This window comes from Saccoglossus kowalevskii, chromosome 10, assembly GCF_978046115.1.
Source record: "Saccoglossus kowalevskii chromosome 10, keSacKowa6.1, whole genome shotgun sequence".
Lineage (NCBI taxonomy): Eukaryota > Metazoa > Hemichordata > Enteropneusta > Harrimaniidae > Saccoglossus > Saccoglossus kowalevskii.
The window spans coordinates 16,685,383-16,706,414 of NC_140650.1; the positions used below are offsets into that span (position 1 = coordinate 16,685,383).

Here is a 21,032-nt window from a genome sequence, read left to right on the forward strand (position 1 = left end):
GTGATTTGTTGTGATATTTAATGAGGTATTTTGAGTTTTAAGTCGTTGAATTTCACATTGCACAATGTATGTGTCACATTTGCAAATTTGTTTTTTTTTTTAGTCGGTGAAGAGAATGGTGAAAAGAATTGAACGATTTCAAACACTCAACAATGAGATTTTTGCTTCACTGGACAAATTTCTTGGCTCTCATGACACTGATACTAAACTCCCACTCAGCGAAGTGCGACATTTCCAGCCGCCAGAAAAACCAGAAGGAGACGATGTTGATGTTAACGTTGACGTTGATACGGATGATGAATATGACTGAGTGATTCAAAGTCTTCAATAAAACCATTCCAATGGTAATCTGAATTCACAGTTTCCAACTTGAAGTGTTTTTTTTTGATAATTTAGTATTTTAGAATGATACAAGACAGTACAAATGACATGATGGTAATTTCATACCATATATACATGTACAATGTAGGACTTGTTTATTGGTTATTTGTTTATGAAAAAAGAGTGATTGAATTCAAGTTTACCATTAATTGCCATTTAAGACTAGTTTATAACAGTTGAATAATATTTAAATGATTGCTTTTTGCCTGTGCAATTACAAATATATTATATCCAGATATTTTTATATAAACCAAATGGTGAAATTCTAGCTAACTATTGAATGGTGCCCCCTCCATTGTTGGAGTTGTCGTGTTTGATGGACTTTGTTTGAAATAAACTTATAGTAGGTGATAATGTACTGCAACATCCATTTAATGTTTCTATTGAAACCTGACAATAAATGCAATCATAGAATGCATGACATTATAATGTACCCATATGGCACCACACCAATGTTTTGTCTTTACATTCCTTTACATTTTAACAGATTCTATACAGGGTTTTAATCTGGAACTTCCAACACATTTCGCAATTGTGTTAGTGCCCAATGTATATACATATTTGTTTTGCATTTTATATACATCAAATAATATTTGCCATGTGTAAATATAATCATCCCATGCATGTTGCTTATGATATAAGACCTAATATGTGGCACGTGTTTAGTTATGGTAGTTCATTGTTGGACAAAGTCAGAAAATGTGAACTTATGGTTCTACCTCAGTGTGTTCATTCATTTGTTTGTTCATTCTTCAGTGCATTAGTGCTTTCCCACCTCGATTATGCCTGGACCATTCACATTTAAACTTCATATATGACACATCATGGATATTGATTGGTACATGAACATGTGTATGTCCATTCATTTCACGATCCAATTCAAGGCCAGATGGTGGTCATTTTTGTGCTAAAAATTCTTAAAAATCAAGCATTTTAAATATTTTGGTACAGTATCTGATCTTTGTTCTCTGTAAATGGATTTCATTTAAACTTTGTAAATGCATTGGACATTATGGGACCTTGGTTGTTTTTCAGATCAGATTGAAATGGATGACTGGTGGCCATTTTGTTTTAAAGAATGCAGTTCTATAAAGTCTTATCTGTGACATGCCTTGACAAGTCATGTTCAAACTTTATATAGTATGCATCATGTCACACTTATGCAAGTGTTCATTTGATTTTCCAAATTAAGATGGCCAATTGGCAGCCATTTTAATGTTGAAAGTTCATTAAGATCAAACATTTATGCCATTTCAGAACCGGATGTATTTTGTGTGTTGATGGATTTCATTCAAACTTGGTACATACAGTAGATGGTATGGCAGCCATGTTGTTTTATTGAATGCTGTTCCAGTCGTATCTCTGGCATGCCTTGACAGATCAAGTTCAGACTACATCATGTCACACATCAAAACAAGTTTCCATTTGACCGTCAGATTCAAGATGACCAAATCGCATCCATTTAAAAAATTCTTTAAAATCCAACATGGATTTCAGTCAAACTCGGTATATATATTGGACGTTATGAGACTTTGTTTTGTTATTACAGATCTGATTCAAAATGGCCGACTGACAGCCATTTTGTTTTATTGAATGCTGTTTCGAAGCCATATCCTTCTGACATGCCTTAACTTATTGCATTCAAACTTTACAACTACATTATGCATCATTTCACACATATTAAAATGAATTTAATTTTTTCAAATTCTGATTCAAAATGAATAATTTTAGTGTTGTTCACTGTTGAAGAAATGGTGTTCTGTCATGTCATAATATGATTTATTGTGACCGGAATAACATGAATATATTTCATGCATACTAACTTAGTGTTGCATGTTCTCATACTGGTATATGCAGAATATAATTTTAACTATAATATATAATCATATATTAAAACCAAAATATTTTCTATATAGTCAATTAATAAAGGTAAATCATAAGAGCAGTCTCATTTGTATTTTTATAATATGATAATTGTAAATAATTGAAAAAGTTTATACACATTTATGATATTGGAATATTATTAGTATTTAGATACATTTTATATATTCCTGAAATGATGTTCTGAAATTATTATAATTGTATACTTATACTATGTAATCAGGGTATAGACCTTAATCATGTTTTATTGTTAATCTGTATCATATGCTCTATTACAAGCACATCTTTAATAGAAGCTCACTCAAACCGAAAAGTGGAATTTATTTTATGCCGGATCATTAAATATGACATTATTGTCATAGTCATATCTCCATCATTTAAGTACACACACACGCTGCTATAAAGCAAATGTGGTTAGGCCTCATTAATAAATTTAAATGGCGCTACATTCACCACATCACATTGTGTTCAGTAGGACCCATAAGAACATAGGACATTCATTGTTGTTTTTTTTTACTGTACTATATATAAAATGGCACTATAATTCAAACTACACAAATGTGAATTCTACTCTTCTGTAATTGTTCTCTCGTTCTTTGAGTGGTGTTATTTTCGCATGTACTATGCACTATACTCATCAAAAAGCAATAAACGTTGCTCATAACTGATGTTACATATCTTGTTTTTTTGCTGCAAAAAACCTTCAACTATTATGACATAACACAACATCTAATTCAATCTCGTGTAGATAGATAAGCTGCATTTTTTTACTCCTGTGTGTGAGCACACATTGGGAGTCTGCAGTTAGTCTGTATGTATGGTATGTGTGCGTGTGGTAACATCGTTGTGACGACTTCAATTTAACTTTACACCGACTTGTGACAACAGGACCTACGCATCGTACCGAATACGTTACTAGCTGTTCGACATTGACAGTGTTCGAGAAATTCACATAAAACGTAACAATTTTCATTACCGTATTGTTGCAGGACAATGACATTACATAACAGGTCTGAGAATTGTCAAAGTATTCGAACAAATTATAATGAATACATATCTGTTCTATTTTTTTTTTTTATAGAAGAACCTTCCCAAAGAAAAGAAATTCTAATATTTAAAAAAAAATAAGAGTTAGTCGCTAAACCATGTACTTTCACACTCGAGCAAGAGAATAGACATGTCGGTGAACTAGTCTTTAAAATACCAGTTTTATTTTCGCAAATAAAAAAATTAAATAAACAAAGAACTGCAGACCTCACATCTTAAGTGGGCCAGCCAAGTTCCCACATACAAAGATACACATAATATTTCTATTTAATTTATTTTATTTTATAATATTTTTACTGAATTCTTTAAAATAAATTTACCATTTACAAACTAATTTGTTGGACACTATTTAATCTTAATATTTCACAATTCATATCCTTATATTTGAATCTGTTTCTCAAGACATTTAAAACATTTATTTTAAAAGCATAACAATACAACAACTAGATTTGAGGTCACAGTTTGCTCCCAATTCATATTGGAATATTGCCAGCAATAATTAATAAAGCTTGTTCAGAATACCATTTATTCCCGACATCATATTCAGTGGCTAGTTCTCAGGAACTACAACAGTAAATAAATAAACAGAAATCATTTTGGTGCCGTGTTTTTAGAAGACGCCGCAAAAATTGTAGCCATAATTGAACAACCAAGAAAACAACAAATATCAGGCTGCATCATGAAAACAACGAGATAGCACATTACAACCAGTCATTACAAACTTGAAATCCTCCACCCTTCCCAATACACCCTACAGCACGAATGGTTCCTATACTCATTTGCATCTATGTACAACTAGCTTAGCCAATAGATGCACCTGATTGACTCATCAAATTTTTTGACCAACCACTCATTCTAATTAGTCTTGAGTGAGGGCGCTATTTACTAATGAGAGGAATCTTTTAAAAGAATTAAACAGATACACAATTCAGCGATAACCCATCTAGTCTATATATTAACATGGTATTACTACACTATTTTAAAGATAAAATTATAACATTACTGATGAATAGTGGTTCGAACAATATTGACGATTTATTTGAGTAACACGCGTTACATACGTGAGTGTAATCCCCGATATTGAAACATCGTGTGTACAACATGCCTATAACAAAATACATGATTACTGTTACATGTGTTGTTGTAGAGTTTGCCGTTCTATAATATAATGTCATGTTATTATTGGACTGTTGAGTAGTATGGTGTAAATTGGCATTACTTTGTATCGGGGTTAGTAGTGAAACATAATTGCTAAAGTCCGTTCACACTCGATAAGATAATGAAATGTGTTACCGTAACGTAATTGTATAGTCTCACTATAAAATGACACACACATTGGAAGTGATCGAGATATCACTTTGATGGAAAGCAAATGGATTACGATAACCATGCAGCGAGAATGGCATTTATTTTTTAAATAACACTGTTCAAGTCTGGCATTCAAATATAAACGTAATTGAACGGCTTCAAATAAGTTTCATTGAAATAATAACTGCAGCAATGTCGACAATTGCTGAAATTATTCGTAATATGACACTATATAAACTTAACAATAACAGCCAGAGAACGAGTCGTCAGCCTTTTGACAAACTACTTGTTGTATCACGCATGACACTCACATTATAAAATCGCACCACCACAATAATTTCTCGGCAACTTCTCGAACGCTTCGTGTCGTTTGTGTTTGAAGTACAGGAAATACAGAACAGGGATATACTTACAGACATGCATGTTTGATGCAACACGTTGTAATTAAAATACGTTGGCTATCGGCATGCCCCCATACTAAGTAGAGAGCATGTAATCAATCGTTTTCGGACACTAAATATACAGCGCATCTGCACTGTCTGGAGCTCCGAACGTATAGAACCTCTGTGTTTACGTGAGTGACGACACAAACGCGACATTTGTTGCCATGTCACCATTTATTGGCATGCGCGTCGAATGCGCAGTGTGCGCGCCTACGCCGGAGGCAACGTTCGAATTGTTTCCTTGGCTGACGACATCAGTAATGGCCATTGAAAACAGGTTAAATTCAAACCTTGCGAGTGCGTGTACATTCAACAGCGATTATGTACAGGAAGTTTTGATAAAGGTGTTAGAATTACGTTTATTTACAAGTATGAATGTACCCAAACGATTAACGAGAGCGAGTGAAAACCAACGAATATGTCAAGTCTGACAGAAAATATGCGTTGCCGCCAACGTGCATTATTTTTGCACGTTTTCCTTTCAAACGGTGAGTTGACAGTGTGAATAGTATCCTGTCGCGTCGATGGGGGCGGAAGAAATGAAGTTCCTAGTCATGGTTGTATTGGGGCAAACATCAGACGGCAATTTAAAGCACTATAAATGCAACTGATAAACTCAACACTCACCAAGAATTACATTAGATAACACGAAATTGCGCTCATGAAATGCTTCACGCTCTTCACCCGCCTCAACATGACATTTTACATACTTTGCAGTTAGGCTGGGGGGCGCTGTCATTGGAAAATTATTGTTAATCTATAATATCGAATTCGGCTATTGATTGAACACATTCATACGGTCAACACAAACCACATTGATGAAAAGTATATAGTGTTGTGTTCAGTAACAAGTGCCTTATTTTTCGTTTCCGTAAATAAATGTTGGTGTGATTTTGGAATAAAACTTGTAGTAAACCATCACTGACTGATTAATACAGTTGATCACGCATCGTACCGAATAAGTTACTAGCTGGTCGACATTGACAGTGTTCGAGAAATTCACATAAAACGTAACAATTTTCATTACCGTATTGTTGCAGGACAATGACATTACATAACAGGTCTGAGAATTGTCAAAATATTCAAACAAATTATAATGAATACATATCTGTTTTATTTTTTTTTATAGAAGAAACTTCCCAAGGAAAAGAAATTCTAATATTAAAAAATAAGAGTTAGTCGCTAAACCATGTACTTTCAAAATCAAGCAAGAGAATAGACATGTTGGTGAACTAGTCTTTAAAATACCAGTTTTATTTTCGCAAATAAAAAAAATAAATAAACAAAGAACTGCAGACCTCACATCTTAAGTGGGCAAGCCAAGTTTCCACATACAAAAATACACATAATATTTCTATTTAATTTATTTTATTTTATAATATTTTCACTGAATTCTTTAAAATAAATTTACCATTTACAAACTAATTTGATGGACACTATTTAATCTTAATACTTCACAATTCATATCCTTATATTTGAATCTGTTTCTCAAGACATTTAAAACACTTATTTTAGAAGCATAACAATACAACGACTAGATTTGAGGTCACAGTTTGCTCCCAATTCATATTGGAATATCGCCAGCAATAATTAATAAAGCTTGTTCAGAATACCATTTGTTCCCGACATCATATTCAGTGGCTAGTTCTCAGGAACTACAACAGTAAATAAATAAACAGAAATCATTTTGGTGCCGTGTTTTTAGAAGACGCCGCCATATAAAATATTGATTTCAACCTGCAGGGTGTCTAAACAATGACTCAACAAACAATAAACACATTTTCCACCCACCACAAAAATTGTAGCCATAATTGAACAACCAAAAAAACAACAAATATCAGGCTGCATCATGAAAACAACGAGATAGCACATTACAACCAGTCATTACAAACTTGAAATCCTCCATCCCTCCCAATACACCATACAGCACGAATGGTCCCTATACTCATTTGCATCTATGTACAACTAGCTTAGCCAATAGATGCACTTGATTGACTCGTCAAATTGTTTGACCAACCTCTCATTCTAATTAATCTTGAGTGAGGGCGCTATTTACGAATGAGAGGAATATTTTAAAAGAATTAAACAGATATACAATTCAGCGATAACCCATCTAGTCTATATGTTAACATGGTATTACTACACTATTTTAAAGATAAAATTATAACATTACTGATGAATAGTGGTTCGAACAATATTGACGATTTGTTTGAGTAACACGCGTTACATACGTGAGTGTAATCCCCGATATTGAAACATCGTGTGTACGACATGCCTATAACAAAATACATGATTACTGTTACATGTGTTGTTGTAGAGTTTGCCGTTCTATAATATAATGTCATGTTATTATTGGACTGTTGAGTAGTATGGTGTACATTGGCATTACTTTGTATCGGGGTTAGTAGTGAAACATAATCGCTAAAGTCCGTTCACACTCGATAAGATAATGAAATGTGTTACCGTAACGTAATTGTATAGTCTCACTATAAAATGACACACACATTGGAAGTGATCGAGATATCACTTTGATGGAAAGCAAATGGATTACGATAACCATGCAGCGAGAAAGGCATTTATTTTTTAAATAACACTGTTCAAGTCTGGCATTCAAATATAAACGTAATTGAACGGCTTCAAATAAGTTTCATTGAAATAATAACTGCAGCAATGTCGACAATTGCTGAAATTATTCGTAATATGACACTATATAAACTTAACAATAACAGCCAGAGAACGAGTCGTCAGCCTTTTGACAAACTACTTGTTGTATCACGCATGACACTCACATTGTAAAATCGCACCACCACAATAATTTCTCGGCAACTTCTCGAACGTTTCGTGTCGTTTGTGTTTGAAGTACAGGAAATACAGAACAGGGATATACTTACAGACATGCATGTTTGATGCAACAAGTTGTTATTATAATACGTTGGCTATCGGCATGCCCCCATACTAAGTAGAGAGCATGTAATCAATCGTTTTCGGACACTAAATATACAGCGCATCTGCACCGAAAGTATAGAACCTCTGTGTTTACGTGAGTGACGACACAAACTTGACATTCGTTGCCATGTCACCGTTTATTGGCATGCGCGTCGAATGCGCAGTGTGCGCGCCTACGCCGGAGGCAACGTTCGAACTGTTTTCTTGGCTGACGACATCAGTAATGGCCATTGAAAACAGGTTAAATTCAAACCTTGCGAGTGCGTGTACATTCAACAGCGATTATGTACAGGAAGTTTTGATAAAGGTGTTAGAATTACGTTTATTTACAAGTATGAATGTACCCAAACGATTAACGAGAGCGAGTGAAAACCAACGAATATGTCAAGTCTGACAGAAAATATGCGTTGCCGCCAACGTGCATTATTTTTGCACGTTTTCCTTTCAAACGGTGAGTTGACAGTGTGAATAGTATCCTGTCGCGTCGATAGGGGCGGAAGAAATGAAGTTCCTAGTCATGGTTGTATTGGGGCAAACATCAGACAGCAATTTAAAGCACTATAAATGCAACTGATAAACTCAACACTCACCAAGAATTACATTAGATAACACGAAATTGCGCTCACGAAATGCTTCACGCTCTTCACCCGCCTCAACATGACATTTTACATACTTTGCAGTTAGGCTGTGGGGGCGCTGTCATTGGAAAATTATTGTTAATCTATAATATCGAATTCGGCTATTGATCGAACACATTCATACGGTCAACACAAACCACATTTATGAAAAGTAAATAATGTTGTGTTCAGTAACAAGTGCCTTATTTTTCGTTTCCGTAAATAAATGTTGGTGTGATTTTGGAATAAAACGTGTAGTAAATCATCACTGACGGATTAGTACAGTTGATCACGCATCGTATCGAATAAGTTACTAGCTGGTCGACATTGACAGTGTTCGAGAAATTCACATAAAACGTAACAATTTTCATTGCTGACATTACATAACAGGTCTGAGAATTGTCAAAGTATTCGAACAAATTATAATGAATACATATCTGTTCTATTTTTTTTTTTTATAGAAGAACCTTCCCAAAGAAAAGAAATTCTAATATTAAAAAATAAGAGTTAGTCGCTAAACCATGTACTTTCACACTCGAGCAAGAGAATAGACATGTCGGTGAACTAGCCTTTAAAATACCAGTTTTATTTTCACAAATAAATAAAATTAAATAAACAAAGAACTGCCGACCTCACATCTTAAGTGGGCCAGCCAAGTTCCCACATACAAAGATACACATAATATTTCTATTTAATTTATTTTATTTTATAATATATTCACTGAATTCTTTAAAATAAATTTACCATTTACAAACTAATTTGTGGGACACTATTTAATCTTAATATTTCACATTTCATATACTTATATTTGAATCTGTTTCTCAAGACATTTAAAACATCATTTATTTTTAGAAGCATAACAATACAACGACTAGATTTGGGGTCACAGTTTGCTCCCAATTCATATTGAAATATTGCCAGCAATAATTAATAAAGCTTGTTCAGAATACCATTTATTCCCGACATCATATTCAGTAGCTTGTTCTCAGGAACTACAACAGTAAATAAATAAACAGAAATCATTTTGGTGCCGTGTTTTTAGAAGACGCCGCAAAAATTGTAGCCATAATTGAACAACCAAGAAAACAACAAATATCAGGCTGCATCATGAAAACAACGAGATAGCACATTACAACCAGTCATTACAAACTTGAAATCCTCCACCCCTCCCAATACACCCTACAGCACGAATGGTTCCTATACTCATTTGCATCTATGTACAACTAGCTTAGCCAATAGATGCACCTGATTGACTCATCAATTTTTTTGACCAAACACTCATTCTAATTAGTCTTGAGTGAAGGCGTTATTTACTAATGTGAGGAATCTTTTATAAAAGAATTAAACAGATACACAATTCAGCGATAACCCATCTAGTCTATATATTAACATGGTGTTACTACACTATTTTAAAGATAAATTATAACATTACTGATGAATAGTGGTTCGAACAATATTGACGATTTGTTTGAGTAACACGCGTTACATACGTGAGTGTAATCCCCGATATTGAAACATCGTGTGTACAACATGCCTATAACAAAGTACATGATTACTGTTACATGTGTTGTTGTAGAGTTTGCCGTTCTATAATATAATGTCATGTTATTATTGGACTGTTGAGTAGTAAGGTGTAAATTGGCATTACTTTGTATCGGGGTTAGTAGTGAAACATAATCGCTAAAGTCCGTTCACACTCGATAAGATAATGAAATGTGTTACCGTAACGTAATTGTATAGTCTCACAATAAAATGACACGCACATTGGAAGTGATCGAGATATCACTTTGATGGAAAGCAAATGGATTACGATAACCATGCAGCGAGAAAGGCATTTATTTTTTAAATAACACTGTTCAAGTCTGGCATTCAAATATAAACGTAATTGAACGGCTTAAAATAAGTTTCATTGAAATAATAACTGCAGCAATGTCGACAATTGCTGAAATTATTCGTAATATGACACTATATAAACTTAACAATAACAGCCAGAGAACGAGTCGTCAGCCTTTTGACAAACTACTTGTTGTATCACGCATGACACTCACACTGTAAAATCGCACCACCACAATAATTTCTCGGCAACTTCTCGAATGCTTCGTGTCGTTTGTGTTTGAAGTACAGGAAATACAGAACAGGGATATACTTACAGACATGCATGTTTGATGCAACAAGTTGTTATTAAAATACGTTGGCTATCGGCATGCCCCCATACTAAGTAGAGAGCATGTAATCAATCGTTTTCGGACACTAAATATACAGCGCATCTGCACTGTCTGGAGCTCCGAAAGTATAGAACCTCTGTGTTTACGTGAGTGACGACACAAACGCGACATTCGTTGCCATGTCACCATTTATTGGCATGCGCGTCGTATGCGCAGTGTGCGCGCCTACGCCGGAGGCAACGTTCGAACTGCTTTTTGCTTGGCTGACGACATCAGTAATGGCCATTGAAAACAGGTTAAATTCAAACCTTGCGAGTGCGTGTACATTCAACAGCGATTATGTACAGGAAGTTTTGATAAAGGTGTTAGAATTACGTTTATTTACAAGTACGAATGTACCCAAACGATTAACGAGAGCGAGTGAAAACCAACGAATATGTCAAGTCTGACAGAAAATATGCGTTGCCACCAATGTGCATTATTTTTGCACGTTTTCCTTTCAAACGGTGAGTTGACAGTGTGAATAGTATCCTGTCGCGTCGATAGGGGCGGAAGAAATGAAGTTCCTAGTCATGGTTGTATTGGGGCAAACATCAGACAGCAATTTAAAGCACTATAAATGCAACTGATAAACTCAACACTCACCAAGAATTACATTAGATAACACGAAATTGCGCTCACGAAATGCTTCACGCTCTTCACCCGCCTCAACATGACATTTTACATACTTTGCAGTTAGGATGTGGGGGCGCTGTCATTGGAAAATTATTGTTAATCTATAATATCGAATTCGGCTATTGATCGAACACATTCATACGGTCAACACAAACCACATTTATGAAAAGTAAATAATGTTGTGTTCAGTAACAAGTGCCTTATTTTTCTTGTCCGTAAATAAATGTTGGTGTGATTTTGGAATAAAACGTGTAGTAAACCATCACTGATGGATTAATACAGTTGATCACGCATCGTATCGAATAAGTTACTAGCTGGTCGACATTGACAGTGTTCGAGAAATTCACATAAAACGTAACAATTTTCATTACCGTATTGTTGCAGGACAATGACATTACATAACAGGTCTGAGAATTGTCAAAGTATTCGAACAAATTATAATGAATACATATCTGTTCTATTTTTTTTTTATAGAAGAACCTTCCCAAAGAAAAGAAATTCTAATATTAAAAAATAAGAGTTAGTCGCTAAACCATGTACTTTCACACTTGAGCAAGAGAATAGACATGTTGGTGAACTAGCCTTTAAAATACCAGTTTTATTTTCACAAATAAAAAAAATTAAATAAACAAAGAACTGCAGACCTCACATCTTAAGTGGGCCAGCTAAGTTCCCACATACAAAAATACACATAATATTTCTATTTAATTTATTTTATTTTATAATTTATTAACTGAATTCTTTAAAATAAATTTACCATTTACAAACTAATTTGTGGGACACTATTTAATCTTAATATTTCAAATTTCATATCCTTATATTTGAATCTGTTTCTCAGGACATTTAAAACATCATTTATTTTTAGAAGCATAACAATACAACGACTAGATTTGGGGTCACAGTTTGCTCCCAATTCATATTGAAATATTGCCAGCAATAATTAATAAAGCTTGTTCAGAATACCATTTATTCCCGACATCATATTCAGTGGCTTGTTCTCAGGAACTACAACAGTAAATAAATAAACATAAATCATTTTGGTGCCGTGTTTTTAGAAGACGCCGCCATATCAAATTTTTATTTCAAGCTGCAGGGTGTCTAAAAAATGACTCAACAAACAATAAACACATTTTCCACCCACCACAAAAATTGTAGCCATAATTGAACAACCAAGAAAACAACAAATATCAGGCTGCATCATGAAAACAACGAGATAGCACATTACAACCAGTCATTACAAACTTGAAAACCTCCACCCCTCCCAATACACCCTACAGCACGAATGGTTCCTATACTCATTTGCATCTATGTACAACTAGCTTAGCCAATAGATGCACCTGATTGACTCATCAATTTTTTTGACCAACCACTCATTCCAATTAGTCTTGAGTGAGGGCGCTATTTACTAATGAGAGGAATCTTTTAAAAGAATTAAACAGATACACAATTCAGCGATAACCCATCTAGTCTATATATTAACATGGTATTACTACACTATTTTAAAGATAAAATTATAACATTATTGATGAATAGTGGTTCGAACAATATTGACGATTTATTTGAGTAACACGCGTTACATACGTGAGTGTAATCCCCGATATTGAAACATCGTGTGTACAACATGCCTATAACAAAATACATGATTACTGTTACATGTATTGTTGTAGAGTTTGCCGTTCTATAATATAATGTCATGTTATTATTGGACTGTTGAGTAGTAAGGTGTAAATTGGCATTACTTTGTATAGGGGGTTAGTAGTGAAACATAAACGCTAAAGTCCGTTCACACTCGATAAGATAATGAAATGTGTTACCGTAACGTAATTGTATAGTCTCACTATAAAATGACACGCACATTGGAAGTGATCGAGATATCACTTTGATGGAAAGCAAATGGATTACGATAACCATGCAGCGAGAAAGGCATTTATTTTTTAAATAACACTGTTCAAGTCTGGCATTCAAATATAAACGTAATTGAACGGCTTCAAATAAGTTTCATTGAAATAATAACTGCAGCAATGTCGACAATTGCTGAAAATATTCGTAATATGACACTATATAAACTTAACAATAACAGCCAGAGAACGAGTCGTCAGCCTTTTGACAAACTACTTGTTGTATCACGCATGACACTCACACTGTAAAATCGCACCACCACAATAATTTCTCGGCAACTTCTCGAACGCTTCGTGTCGTTTGTGTTTGAAGTACAGGAAATACAGAACAGGGATATACTTACAGACATGCATGTTTGATGCAACAAGTTGTTATTAAAATACGTTGGCTATCGGCATGCCCCCATACTAAGTAGAGAGCACGTAATCAATCGTTTTCGGACACTAAATATACAGCGCATCTGCACTGCCTGGAGCTCCGAACGTATAGAACCTCTGTGTTTACGTGAGTGACGACACAAACGCGACATTCGTTGCCATGTCACCGTTTATTGGCATGCGCGTCGAATGCGCAGTGTGCGCGCCTACGCCGGAGGCAACGTTCGAACTGTTTTCTTGGCTGACGAAATCAGTAATGGCCATTGAAAACAGGTTAAATTCAAACCTTGCGAGTGCGTGTACATTCAACAGCGATTATGTACAGGAAGTTTTGATAAAGGTGTTAGAATTACGTTTATTTACAAGTATGAATGTACCCAAACGATTAACGAGTGCGAGTGAAAACCATCGAATATGTCATGTGTGACAGAAAATATGCGTTGCCGCCAACGTGCATTATTTTTGCACGTTTTCCTTTCAAACGGTGAGTTGACAGTGTGAATAGTATCCTGTCGCGTCGATAGGGGCGGAAGGAATGAAGTTCCTAGTCATGGTTGTATTGGGGCAAACATCAGACATTGCAATTTAAAGCACTATAAATGCAACTGATAAACTCAACACTCACCAAGAATTACATTAGATAACACGAAATTGCGCTCACGAAATGCTTCACGCTCTTCACCCGCCTTAACATGAAATTTTACATACTTTGAAGTTAGGCTGTGGGGGCGCTGTCATTGGAAAATTATTGTTAATCTATAATATCGAATTCGGCTATTGATCAAACACATTCATACGGTCAACACAAACCACATTTATGAAAAGTAAATAATGTTGTGTTCAGTAACAAGTGCCTTATTTTTCTTGTCCGTAAATAAATGTTGGTGTGATTTTGGAATAAAACGTGTAGTAAACCATCACTGACGGATTAATACAGTTGATTACGCATCGTACCGAATAAGTTACTAGCTGGTCGACATTGACAGTGTTCGAGAAATTCACATAAAACGTAACAATTTTCATTGCCGTATTGTTGCAGGACAATGACATTACATAACAGGTCTGAGAATTGTCAAAATATTCAAACAAATTATAATGAATACATATCTGTTCTATTTTTTTTTATAGAAGAACCTTCCCAAGGAAAAGAAATTCTAATATTAAAAAATAAGAGTTAGTCGCTAAACCATGTACTTTCAAAATCAAGCAAGAGAATAGACATGTTGGTGAACAAGTCTTTAAAATACCAGTTTTATTTTCGCAAATAAAAAAATAAATAAACAAAGAACTGCAGACCTCACATCTTAAGTGGGCCAGCCAAGTTTCCACATACAAAAATACACATAATATTTCTATTTAATTTATTTTATTTTATATTATTTTCACTGAATTCTTTAAAATAAATTTACCATTTACAAACTAATTTGTTGGACACTATTTAATCTTAATACTTCACAATTCATATCCTTATATTTGAATCTGTTTCTCAAGTCATTTAAAACATTTATTTTAGAAGCATAACAATACAACGACTAGATTTGAGGTCACAGTTTGCTCCCAATTCATGTTGGAATATTTACTAATGTGAGGAATCTTTTAAAAGAATTAAACAGATATACAATTCAGCGATAACCCATCTAGTCTATATATTAACATGGTATTACTACACTATTTTAAAGATAAAATTATAACATTACAGATGAATAGTGGTTCGAACAATATTGACGATTTATTTGAGTAACACGCGTTACATACGTGAGTGTAATCCCCGATATTGAAACATCGTGTGTACAACATGCCATGTTGTAGAGTTTGCCGTTCTATAGTATAATGTCATGTTATTATTGGACTGTTGCGTAGTAAGGTGTAAATTAGCATTACTTTGTATCGGGGTTAGTAGTGAAACATAATCGCTAAAGTCCGTTCACACTCGATAAGATAATGAAATGTGTTACCGTAACGTAATTGTATAGTCTCGCTATAAAATGACACACACATTGGAAGTGATCGAGATATCACATTGATGGAAAGCAAATGGATTACGATAACCATGCAGTGAGAAAGGCATTTATTTTTTAAGTAACACTGTTGAAGTCTGGCATTCAAATATAATCGTAATTGAACGGCTTCAAATAAGTTTCATTGAAATAATAACTGCAGCAATACGAGGCGCGGAATGTAAATTTATTATTTTGTGTATACTAGAAGAAAACGTACTAATAATTCAAAATTACGTATGTTTTGGAGGCCGTGGCGTGTGTATTTTAAAATGATGTGTGCATTTTTAAAAAAACGGCGTGACTGTGCGTTTTAATGGTATGTGCTTTAAAAAAATCATGTGTGTATATTAAATGGCGTGGGTGTTTTAAAAAACGTGTGTTTTAAAAATGACGTGTGTGTTTTTAAAAATGGCGTGTGTTTAAAATCGACGTGTGTGTTTTTAAAAATGGCGTGTGTTTAAAAACGACGTGTGAGTTTTTAAAAATGGCGTGTGTTTAAAAACGACGTGCGTGTAAAAAAAACGACGTGTGTGTTTTTAAAAATGGCGTGTGTTTAAAAACGACGTGCGTGTTAAAAAATGACGTGTGTGTTTTTAAAAATGGCGTGTGTTTAAAAATGACGTGTGTGTTTAAAAATGACGTGTGTGTTTTTAAAAATGACGTGTGTGTTAAAAACGACGTGAGTGTTAAAAAATTACTTGTGTGTTTTTAAAAATGGCGTGTGTGAGGTCGAATGAAAATTTCGTGTGTGTAAAAAGAAAAAAAAAACGCGTGCATTAACTTATTTACGCCTGTGAAGGCGCTGTTTTGAATGATTTTTTTCCGTGTGTGTGTACGAGGCGCGGAATGTAAATTTATTATTTTTTGTATACTAGAAGAAAACGTACTAATAATTCAAAATTACGTACGTATTGGAGGCCGTGGCGTGTGTGTTTTAAAATGATGTGTGCATTTAAAAAAAAAAACGGCGTGACTGTGCGTTTTAATGGTATGTGCTTTAAAAAAATCATGTGTGTATATTAAATGGCGTGGATGTTTTAAAAAACGTGTTTTAAAAATGACGTGTGTGTTTTTAAAAATGGTGTGTGTTTAAAAATGACGTGTGTGTTTAAAAACATAACGTGTGTGTAAAAACGATGCGTGTGTTTAAAAACGATGTGTGTGTTTTTAAAAATGGCGTGTGTTTAAAAACGACGTGCGTGTTAAAAAAATGACGTGTGTGTTTTTAAAAAATGGCGTGTGTTTAAAAATGACGTGTGTGTTTAAAAATGACGTGTGTGTTTAAAAATGACGTGTGTGTTTTTAAAAATGACGTGTGTGTTAAAAACGACGTGTGTGTTTTTAAAAATGGCGTGTGTTTAAAAACGACGTGCGTGTTAAAAAAATGACGTGTGTGTTTTTAAAAATGACGTGTGTTTAAAAATGACGTGTGTGTTTAAAAATGACGTGTGTGTTAAAAACAACGTGTGTGTTAAAAAATGACGTGTGTGTTTTTAAAAATGGCGTGTGTGAGGTCGAATGAAAATTTCGTGTGTGTAAAAAGAAAAAAACGCGTGCATTAACTTATTTACGCCTGTGGGGGCGCTGTTTTGAATAGATTTTTTATTCGTGTGTGTGTGCAAAAAAACGCGTGCGTTAACCTTTTTACGCCTGTGGGGGAGCTATTTGAGAGATTTTTTTTCGTGTGTGTGTTAAAAAAATCGCGTGCATTCACCTATTCACGCCTGTGGAGGCGTCGTCTCAAGTGGTAGCCATTTTCGTTTGTGGATTTCTATAACGACAATAAGGTACACGTAAAAAGGAACTTGTCCAGCACGAACGTTTTATTCATTCTGCTCTATAAATTTACCGACACTGTGTATACCTCAGAGACCTGGTGATTTATTCGTGTGGATGGTTGCTGAGGACGTCTAGTACAATGGGGCAGAACAAAGTACTCGTACTGGTCTCACAGGCGCTCGGAACGTTTCTTGGATAATAAAAAATGACCAAAAGTAGGGTCGGCATAGTTAATCAGTCGCCGGTACATTCGCCTACCACTCATATGATAACACATGGTAGGAAAGCGTTCACATCATGACACCGAAATGGTCCGAAAATAACACGATTTTCAAAATTGGATTTCTATCCGCTTCACACAACTCAATCATGATATCGGTAGAAACAATCGATCGACTGTTACTAGTATTATATGAGTGGTAGGTGAATGTACCGGCGACTGATTAACTATGCCAACCCTACTTTAAGTCATTTCTTATTATCCAAGAAACGTTCCGAGCACCTGTGACTGGTCTATCGGTATGTGCATATCCATACCGGTATATCAAATGTTTTTTCATTATTTTTTGAGTGAAATGTATTATTTATTTAGTGTAGCTTCTAATTTACATAGTGAGCCCCTGTTACCCTATAGCTGGGTGGGGAGGTGCCCCTGAGTGCTCAAAAGTGTGAACACATTTTTATACCTGGATAGTGGCAAAATCAAAATACATAAAATCCCAAAAACAAGACCCATTTCAGGGGCACAAACCCATTAGGCAAGTTCTATGTATATCAAATTGCAATCATTACTCGTATAATGTGTATTCAGTCGTGATAACGCTATGATTGGTGTATTTGTCACCCTTTTAGTTGTTTATCCTCTGGTTGAGTTTTTTATTTCATTACAAGCACTTTCCTTATACATGTACAAATAACCATTAGAGTGTTTGATGTGGATTACATGTAGCTGTGATATTGATATAACACATTTATCAGTTATGTTGTCAATTACACTGCAACTTCTGATAGAGGGCGAGGGTAAAATCTTGAATTTGACAAGACATACAGGGTACATAGATGTTCTCCCATAGTTGTATATCATGGTATGGTGAAGCAGTGTAACAGTTGTTGATAAAATAAAAACCAAGTCATCTGAATGCTGGTTAAGCTTAAGGCAAACATAAATTGAAAAATAACAGTATTCCATTGTACATGATTACAAAACTACAGTGATAGGCAGTACGCCATGTATTTTATAAATATTTAAAATACTTAAACAGCAAATATGTAGGCACTTTGTGTAGTCCTCTTTCAGATATTTTGTGCATTGAAAATCTTTTCATTAAATTACAGTACAAGTGCACCAAGTTGCTCTCACATTCATGTTCAATGTATAAAGAAAATAATGTGTCTTTTTTTGTTTTAAGTAATGGTATGGTTGCAGCAGCTTAATTGAGGCATTGCAGTAGAGGAAAAGATATCTTGAGACCTAAAAAGAACGATGAATGCTGAAGATAGTTCAGATTAATGGAATTACACTATAAATAAAAGTCAGACTACTTTGGGTTGAATGATTGAGAAATCTTAATATTTGTTACTTCAGATTTGTTACTGATGATTATTTTTGAACATAAACTGGGTGAAAATGTGGCTTACTTTATGGCCATTATTGGCTTTAGGTATATAATAAGCATATGTGTCAAAATGTATGAACTGCATGTGTATATGTGCATGATAATTAGCTGATTTTTAGCTGTTCAATGATTTTTCCACTGATATCTAAAGATCCACTCATTGGATTTCGATGAAACTTGGCACATAGATGTTCTAAACTAATGCCCAGATTTTATTAGTTTTGGGTAAAAATCCCATGCATATTAATTACCTAATTTGCATAATGATTAATCATTTTTTGGCTTTTCCACTGATATCACAAGTTTTTATCATCACATTTCATCAAAACTTGGTACATAAAATGTCATAGGACACTGATCATCTTAGGGTAATATCAGTTCATATTAATTACCTAATTTGAATAATTGATTAATTTTTAGCTTTTGATATTTCAAGTAGTAAGCATCACATTTCAATGAACCTTCAATAAAACTTGGTACATAGATATTACATTACACAGACCTTATTTAGTTTTACACTCAAATCTGTTCATAATAGTTAACTGATTTGCATAATTAGTTTTCAGCTTTTCCAACAATATCTCAAGTACAAGTAATTTTGAATTAATTTTTAATGTGTCTCCAATACTCTCAGCACACAGGAGTTCTTTCTAAGCTTTCTTTGATTGTTTTATTGCTTCATAAAATGTGACATTGAAGTATTGTTTTAAATACAATAATGATATTCTGTATGAGTTTTTTTTCAATAAATGGCTTTTTATCCTTTTCATTTAATATTTGTTCTTGTCATCTATATTGAAATCCTATTCTAACATTGATATATACCCACAACAGTAAGGTTTTAATAATTGTGAACACAAGGCAAACAATGAAAAACTTGTGTCACAAGAAACAGGATAAGGTTTTTGGTAGCACAGATGGATTCTCCTGTATGACACCTAATGGCCAAACTTAATTTACATGATTGCAAAAGAGACTATTGGAGATTTTACAATTTGCTTATACGGATGAAGTAATCGCTTAATTTGTGTATTTTCTATCAAAGTCCAAACAGCTTATGTAAGAGGTTTTACGATTTTGACTGTTGCTATAGGTTTAAACCCCACCCTTGGCCATTTGACTCTGTTAAGCAAAGCACACAAAAGAAGTCTTTGTCGTTACCCTGTATGTATTTATGCATGAATATTTCAAGAACAGCGTCAATGACGTGGTACGTATTTGTGATAATCTTATAAGTAGGGAATTTAAATTACCTAATTTCTATAGCAATTATTCAATTGATTAATTAAAATCCATAGGTTGTCTTTGATGTCATAGTTGAAGACTTGTCAATTCTCGACATTGCAATTTTTTTTTATTTTTCTTATTTCCGCCAAAGGCGAATTTGAATACTCAAATAGTATTTATTTTATTTTATTTTATTTTATTTTATTTTATTTTTTAATTCAATTATTTTGTTTGTTATTGTATTGTAAGATACACACCGTACAATACATCAGATTTTACCAGATTGTATTAGTGCACACTCTTTTTAGTTTCCCATGATTGCGTAATCAATAAAAGTGAAAAGTTTACTGAAATGTGGGACAAGTAAAATATACCATGGACAAGTCACGGTATACAGACATGTAAACATATACCTATAATGTCACCATAGCAAGTTTTATTGATATTGACCCAATCATTTCGAAGAACCGGTTGTGAACACATTTAAGTGATATGATTCAACGATTTATTACTAAAAAACAATAACGTGTCATAGTAACCATTTTTAATGAAATTGTTCCAGTCGTTTCAGAGAACTAGTTGCAATCAATTATAGTAACACATTTTTGTGTCCAAAATAACCGGCCAAAATTGTCGGACTTGTGACTTTTTACTAAGTTCGGAATAAATCG

General features: G+C 34.1%; 1 protein-coding gene and 2 long non-coding RNA genes across 3 annotated transcripts in view; 2 read left to right on the forward strand and 1 right to left on the reverse strand.

Annotated features, from left to right (window-relative positions):
• LOC100376758 (cytoplasmic FMR1-interacting protein 1-like) overlaps positions 1-2,935 on the forward strand; it is a 27,171-nt gene extending 24,236 nt beyond the window's left edge. Inside the window, exon 27 of the mRNA XM_078008675.2 lies at positions 104-2,935. Within this exon, the coding sequence (XP_077864801.1) occupies positions 104-310 (207 nt within the window). The 3' untranslated portion in view covers positions 311-2,935. The remainder of the gene's footprint in view (positions 1-103) is intronic.
• The window catches only part of LOC146737899 (uncharacterized), a 23,536-nt gene extending 17,769 nt beyond the window's left edge, over positions 1-5,767 (reverse strand). The window contains exon 1 of the long non-coding RNA XR_014930706.1: positions 5,688-5,767. This is a non-coding gene — a long non-coding RNA (uncharacterized LOC146737899). The remainder of the gene's footprint in view (positions 1-5,687) is intronic.
• Positions 5,768-17,465: 11,698 nt separating this feature from the next.
• LOC146737900 (uncharacterized) lies at positions 17,466-19,152 on the forward strand. The gene is made up of 2 exons (XR_014930781.1): positions 17,466-17,526; positions 18,928-19,152. It is a non-coding gene; the product is annotated as an uncharacterized LOC146737900 (long non-coding RNA).
• The last annotated feature ends 1,880 nt before the right edge of the window (positions 19,153-21,032 follow it).